The sequence below is a fragment of the Saccostrea cucullata genome, unplaced genomic scaffold (genome assembly GCF_032062105.1).
Source record: "Saccostrea cucullata isolate Sc308-1 unplaced genomic scaffold, CSIRO_AGI_Scuc_v1 ctg3354, whole genome shotgun sequence".
NCBI lineage: Eukaryota > Metazoa > Mollusca > Bivalvia > Ostreida > Ostreidae > Saccostrea > Saccostrea cuccullata.
Window position 1 is genome coordinate 1,328 of NW_026919555.1, and position 7,812 is coordinate 9,139.

Below are 7,812 nucleotides of genomic sequence, written 5' to 3' on the forward strand. Positions count from 1 at the left end.
CCTTAAATTATAAATAAAATCGCTGTCATTTGAGTGTTTTAATGCAGGGAGAAAATACTTGTGATATTGGGATGAGATGGATGCGCTGGCGCGCCGAATACAATTAGCCATAATTCCAATTTGTCCTTATAATTCTCTGAAAGAAATTTTCACTGTATGTTGAATTCGCGGAATTTCTTTTTTCCGCGAATATAGCGAAAATTAACTCCACGAGTTAATTTCCTGCTTTACAGTAATATTTAGTCAGATAACTGAACAGATTAATCACTTTTCTATACAAGATCGTGGGTAACAAATATTATGAACTGAGCTAATATAAATTTATAGGTCCGAATTCACAGAAATATCTAAAGAACTATTTTTTTTTTTTTTTTTTGCAGAAAATCGAACTTTCTTACTTGGTTTTCTGTGAGGTTTGTTGTCGATGATGTAAATGTCGTTGTGTGGATGTAGACCTATACAGGATCTCACGATGTCAGGTCTCGCTCCATACTTGTATCTCCAGAGCCACGTCACGTGATTTACACTGTCCTGTGATCTTCCTCTGTAATGTACAGCCTCCCCTTCTCTTCTTAGTTCCGTTAGAAATTTTTCTCGTTCACCTTTACTCTTCTTGATTTTATTTTCTGGGATATTAACTGTAGAAAAAAATATACCGTTTATAATAAACAATTACATTTACACTGTAATACCATTATGAATATAATACATGTGTATAGGTAGAGATACATTCAAATTATAGATTTATAAAACACGATCAGTTACTTCTATTATAATGTATTAATCTAGTACCATTAAATTGTAATCGATGAAGCAACTACAAAGCAACTACAAAAAAAAAAAAAAAAGAAAGTGATTTATTATAAATGTATAAATGTTTCTACTGATAACTTTTTAACTCTTTGAAACGTAATCCAATTATTTAAAGAAAATTCTGAAAGAAAAAAAAATAGAACAATTTACAATTAATTTACCCTGACTTACATATCTGGTGTATCTCATTATATATCTCCGTGTCCTCCATGATGACGTGAGTCAGGATGTTCATCTGTAAACGGTGTATCAGTAAGGAATCCCAGCCAGGATTATTGACACACTTCTCTCCAGGTTCTCTGTTGTATCCCCGTGATCTCAGGTACACACTGGCTGTGTTATAACTACTGTAACAGAATGGTATAACACGGTCTACTGATGCTATCCTATACATTGTCTCGTCTTTTGTCTCCTCCGTTATCTTATCCTTATCTTCCCAGAGGAAATCACGTGACTTCAGTTTGTCCAGAGTCTGCTGTGCTTCCTCACGTGTTACAGGATTCTCTTTATCGTACACGTCCTGTCGTATCCCATTAAGCATGTCCAGCCACTCTGTGTCAGTGAAGTCAGGAGGACCGGAGTCAGAACACAGAAAACAGAATAACACGGGCACCTCGTCATCAATCAGTTCTGAGAACTTATCTAGAAATTATAACATGTTATTACTTGTACATGTAACTCTGGACACATTATATTATAATACATCTAGTACATCCAGGTGTGTTATTGTCGTTAAAATAATAAGATTATTGTTCACAATTCATAAAAATCCCTGTTAGATTTACATCTAAAGTTTTTTAAAACACATATAATTATTGCAATATGATTATAGTAGCTTCATTTATTTAGTAATTGTACAGACTAGTTAAAATAAAGGTGATCTCGTTCGAAAATTATATCACACAGTGTCTCCTGTTTTTATCCAACATACATGTACGACTATGTACACTGAACGAATGTGTACATATTGTACATTTTACGCGGCAAAATACCACACAGAAAAAATACAAGAAAGCAGTTTAATGACTGAGAAATTTCACCGCAGAACCCTTCCCCCCAACTCTCTCTCTCTCTCTCTCTTCTCTCTCTCTCTCTCTCTCTCTCACTTCAGGATTTGTTAAAGAATGTTTCAACATAAGCATTGTGCATTGGCCCCTTTTTTGGACCCCTCTAACGTTATCTTATCAATTAAAATCTTAATAATTTTACAGCTTACCGATATTTTGTTATCAGTATGGTACATTCCTTGCAAAAATGCTCATTGAAAACGGCGCTTTAGTTATATTTCAGGTTTTTCTTTCAAGTAATTAAAAGAAGCCCTCTAGTGGATGTTAATTCCAGAATGTTGCGCTTGTCCGAGTTGGGTTTTAATTGTGTCACATTAATATTCGAAGTAGACGGGGCGTTTTATCGATCGATTGAAAACATGTCTAAAAGCCAGTAATAATGACTACAAAATATACAGACAAGTTGCTGTCCTTTATAAAAGGACTACAATACGTGAACCATATGCATGTGTTTCTTACCAAATTCAATTCAATATTCATGTAGGTTATTTCCCACTTTCTATTATGATTTGCCTACTATGGCTTATACATGTAGTACTTTAATAACGAATTTGTTATTGTCATCTCCCTCAGGAGATGACACATTAAGATTGTATGCCGGAAGTGAAGTCCTAGTGTAAGCCTCCATTAATCTTTCGGGAGTCCTCGATGTTTTACAGAGTTCCAAGTAGCTTGTAAACTGGTTTTCTTTAAGAAGAACTAGCTTAGGAGTGTGTGATCTACTTTCGGTTTAGGCCTATTTGAAAGCCAAGGAAAATTTAAAAAGAAGTACGATGCTTATAAATATCTATAGTTTCAGTGTGTAGTATATATATTGATCCTCAATACTATGCCTTATTAAAGCTATCGTGCAAAGTCTTAAACCTATTATACACATCGAGCAAAGCGGTGTCCGCCATATTTCTCTACTCTGCGATAGTTACAATTCCAAATATATGTGATCAATCGCGGTCACGGGCTATTGCACACGCTTCCAGAAGGCCTAGCGTGTACACTAACCCCCCCCCCCCAATTAAGTCAAACTTGTACTGTCTGTCGCTAAATTTTAGAAAATAAATACTTTATGATGAGAGGAAATAATTGCAAAAAAATATTTTTCACAAAATACGTAGAAAAAAGTAAAATATTAGTCATGACATATGAAAGTAAAAGATTTCCGCTAAAACCTATGCAAAAGCTTTTTACATTGCTTACCAGACGCCGACAGTACAAGCTTGATCAGTTGAACGATAAGTCAAACAAAAATTATAAAAGTTTAGCAATATTTATCCAAATATTTGCCTTTCGCATTCTCCATTAGTGCACACACCATGTCCCGGTAAACAAAACTGATCAGTCAAACCGGACCGTCCAGTTTTCTATAAATAGGATCTACTCACACTTCGGTGTTTTCTAGGGACCTGTTATTATTTTATCCTGCGTTTTTGAATGTTATACAATCTTCAAAAAATCTCTGCAAACTGGTGGTCTTTTACGACACAACCCAAATAATTGTACACACTGTAGACGAAAATACACGTTAGGGTAACAAAAGAGTTTTTTAAAACTAAAAAACTATAAATTGATTAAAAAGAACACACACCAAATGCTAAAGAAAAAAAGGAATCTGCTTAGGAAATTTTATATTTATTCTATGATTTGAACAGCAAATCAATTATTTGCCTACACTGGTTATAAAGTAAATCAAATTCCTTATCGCAAATCTCGATTGAAAGTATTCGCTTCGACTTTATTACCATTGCGTTGGATGACGAAACTGATGAATCTGACTGAAATACAATTGCGAAATCCAACAAAGAATCTGATTGGCGCTTTTCTATAGACCCGCCCACTTTCTCATGGAAACAGCTGTAAACAAGTGGTAGCTTCTCCTTACTGAGCGAAGTATATAGTGGACCTTTGTAATGCCTTATTAAATCATTGTGGGTGTTGGTAACCTATATAATGATCTTCAAATTAATAAAATCCGACCCAGGACTAGAAGTTGACTTTTAAAAATTATACACGTCACCCGGGGCATATTTTTGCGATTGAAAAACAGGGCCGTTTTAATTCCGTTTTTTTCTTCAGTACATCAATAAAATTAAACGTTCTTAAATTTGGTGTATCAGTGATTTTAATCATTTTATAGTGAACATATGAATAATATTCGCCATTACATTAAAAAGTGCACTGCATGAAAAAAAAAACACACACACAAGGATTTAGACTTTTTTCTGATCGCATGTTTTAATATTGCCATGACGACCTATAAAATAACAGTAGCACACACACATTTGAAACATGGTATTTTTGACAGTAGTAAACTTTTGAATAAATCCGATGTTTTACCACATATAAATATAAATATTTTTTCATCAGTTCAGGTGCTCATGTATTAGCTGGGTATGCTTTTTACGTAAGTACGCGGTGCAACACCGAAAATGGAGAATGCCGTGAATAGAAAATCGGTAGAATTACATGTACAATAAAATGAAATTAGGTGTGTCATCGAACGCTATAAACATGTACCGTCTGTGAAAGGAATACATCACATGCTAAAAAGTGATTTTGTAGTTTGTTTGTTTGTGTATTTTGTTTAAAAAGTCACCAGTATGATAGGTTTTCGACAATCACAAGGCCGTTGGACGCTTTCCAACTTAAATAGGTAAAGGATACTGCACGAGAGTGGGCGAGTCGTAATCAACCAATTAAATCGCTTGTTTTATAGAATGAAACCCGTGATTCAAATTGTTCAATTGTCAAATCCAATAGTGTCAATACTCAAGGCAACGCTATTTAAACCGCAGTGTAATACTTTCGAGCGAGATTTGCGATAATATCAGGAAGAGAAGGTGGGAATTTACTGAAGAAACACATATATACAAATATTTTGATATATACTATCAGTGATTTATTTCTGTAATTACATTTTTCCTGCGAACAACTTCCATTCTACATCGGTACGGAAAATAACATTTTAAGACCTACATCACTGGAAACAAAAAAATGCTTTGGTTTCTCAAATTCTTGCATTGATAAATAAAACAAATATCGAAATGATAAGAGATCCCCCCTCCTTTTCTCTCTCTCAGTTTTACCCCTATTTATGAGAAGTTCGCTGGTCTAAAGCAGTAAAAGGGGAATACCAGGCCAAAGACCTACAGTGCTAAACATTGAAAAAAATAAGTGTATATTTATTGTGCACAAAAAAGTGGTTTGCTTTTTTTTGTTTTTTTTTTTCACCATATGTATCAAAATATTAACTAACCTTGAGTTTCTTACATTTTCTAAATTTTACACCATTCACAACAGAACTGCATGTGCAAGACATGCATCAAACTAATATGACAGTATACAGGGGCGGATCCAACCATTTTTGAAAGGGGGGTTCCAGGGTTGTGCCCCTCTACCCCCCCCCCCCTTTCCCACTCTCAAGGAAGATTCACACACACACGTTTGGAAAGATTCAAGGTTGTGGTAATAATAACTTTGTTTTACGTCCCTTTTTTCTTTGAAAAGATACTGTACCCCTAGTCTGCATAAAAAAACAAACTCATTTTAAAAACTACCGATTCCTTAAAATTGAATGGATTTGCAGCATTAGAAATAAGTAGAATATTTTCTACCATTCTCTCATTAAAAAAAATCGTGAAGGTGAATGTAGGAAACTAAATTGAGAATCTATCTATTCAATACATACATGTAAAGTTAGACTACAAATATTTATTCTCGGAAAACGCTCTCTCTCTCTCTCTCTCCACTTGGCAAAAAATAAAGGGAAACCCACTTTGGAGCAGCCAATGAGTATATATACATGTATTACCCTATTTTCGATGGACTCAATATATCAGACCCAGAGGGGCTATAAATAACATTTTGGGGAATTTGTTAGTGTAGGCGTAGTAAATGTGCTAGGAGAACACGGTTAGGAAATTGTTTAGGGGGTAGCATAATCTATATAACGGAGAAATACTGATAAATGGGAAAAGTGCGCTTTTTGTGCACATAAGCTTCCTGGACGGACATCCTTATTTTTTCCAGCTGCATTCCAGCGAGCTACAGATCTGTAGCTAATATATAAGATGTTTGGTTACATAGCATAATCGGATAAAGCAAAGAGTCAGACAACTTGAAAGCTAGAATAATTATTGCAAAAAAAAGAGGCACAAATTATGTTCATCATGAAAAGTTGTTCGGACAAGTTTTTTTTTACATGTGCAAGAGAACCATTTGCGGTAAATAGCAAAGATCAGTTCTTCTAAATACATGCATAAATCTCGCTAGGAAATTAAACGTTTTTTATGTACAGGGGGGGGGGGGAGTGAATTGAAAAGTTTCTGTGAAAATGTACACAATGACAAATATAATCTAATTCTAAATTCTACACCTGTTTTTCTTTCTGACCGGTGTAAAGACGAATAATGACCCCCATCGAATAATGACCGGGGGTCATTTTTCGACAGCGAAAAATGACCCCCGGTCATTATTCGACGTAGAAAAATGACCCTTTTGCCCGTAGAAAAAGTGTCACTTCCCTAAAAATTTGCAGAACCCACGTGAAGAAAAATGACCCCTGTAGATTTAAGCTAAAATTTTTAGGGGGCAAAAAAAAAAAAATAGATAAAGAAACATATTGGCCAAAATGCTCACCTGAGCTTATTGGGGAAAAAACTGATGATATGTTGATCTCATAACATTATACAATTATGGCCATATTTTAAGGTAAATGCAATGATTCAGAATCTAAAGGAGTAAAAGATTTATCAAGCCTTAAGGGTTGGGTAAACATTGTTTTTTGATGGTGGAAATCATCGAACTGACAGAAAAAATCAGCAGTGTTATATATTATTATATACTCCGCTTGAAAAGCGGGAGGGTATATAGTGATCGGGATGTCCGTCCGTCCGTCTGTTACGCTTTGAGGTATCCATCTCTTATCCGCAAATCCTCATATACAAAAAGATGTGTTTGTGAAACAGCTATGCCCCTGTATGGCAACATAGCGAAGATTAAACTTTTCTTAAATGCAATTTAAATATATTGTTACCCAAAGTAGGGTCTTCTCACAAGAAATACAACTGCAAAATAGGAAAGCCCCAGCACCACTTGTTCAAAAGAAATGGCTAAGGATAAGTTTTTGAAAGGTAGGTCAAACTCAAAGGTCAAAGTTGGTGATTTCTTAAGAAAATGTTTAATGGAACAAGAATTACATATGTGAAGTATGAATACCCTAGCCCTTACCGTTCAAAAGTTATGGCCATGGTAAAAAAAAATCATAAGTACGAAAAACTCCAAGGTCAATGTCAAAAGGTCAAGGTTTTTAGTATCCAATGAAAGGTAATGCCAAAAAAACTACATATTTGAAGCATGAGAGTACTAGTATCTACCGTTTAAAAGTTATGTCCAAAGTAAAAATTTGGCATTTTTGTGTAAAATGGGACAAACTCCAAGGTAAAGGTCAAAAGGTCAAATTTAGTTATACCCAAAGTAAGGTCTTGTCACAAGGAATATACATATTAAATATGAAAGTCATAGCTCCAATAAATGAAAAGTTATGGTAAAGGTTAAGGTTTTTGCGGACAAACAAACCGCCAGATAGACAGACGGACATACAGACGAACACGATAAAACTATATACCCCCGAATCTTCTGATTACGGGGACATAAAAGAAATAGTCTTTAATTAACTTTTCATATTAATATACATTATAAAGAAGACGTTACAACAATGAAAATGTTTGTTCTGATTTTCATATTAAATTCTCTGAAAAATATACTCAGAACTGAGTAAAAGGGTGGAGTAAAACAAGAATTAAGGTAAAACCTATGTCGGAAAAGTCTTTGTCACAAGATTTTCAAATTTTCAAAATGATAAATTAGTACTTGCTTATCAATCAGTTAAGATATCATGATATGTTTCCTTGTTTTTTAAATCTAGAACAGGCTGTGA

At 34.5% G+C, this 7,812-nt stretch overlaps 1 protein-coding gene across 1 annotated transcript; it reads right to left on the bottom strand.

The window, feature by feature from the left end:
- Positions 1 to 398: 398 nt before the first annotated feature.
- On the bottom strand, positions 399 to 3,192 carry LOC134233386 (uncharacterized; the record flags this gene model as incomplete). The annotated part of the gene is made up of 3 exons (XM_062715351.1): positions 3,162 to 3,192; positions 985 to 1,455; positions 399 to 638 (listed from the first exon to the last, which is right to left on the bottom strand). Coding segments are annotated over exons 1-3 (742 nt in total), but the record flags the coding sequence as incomplete, so codon positions are not given.
- Between the last annotated feature and the right edge of the window lie 4,620 nt (positions 3,193 to 7,812).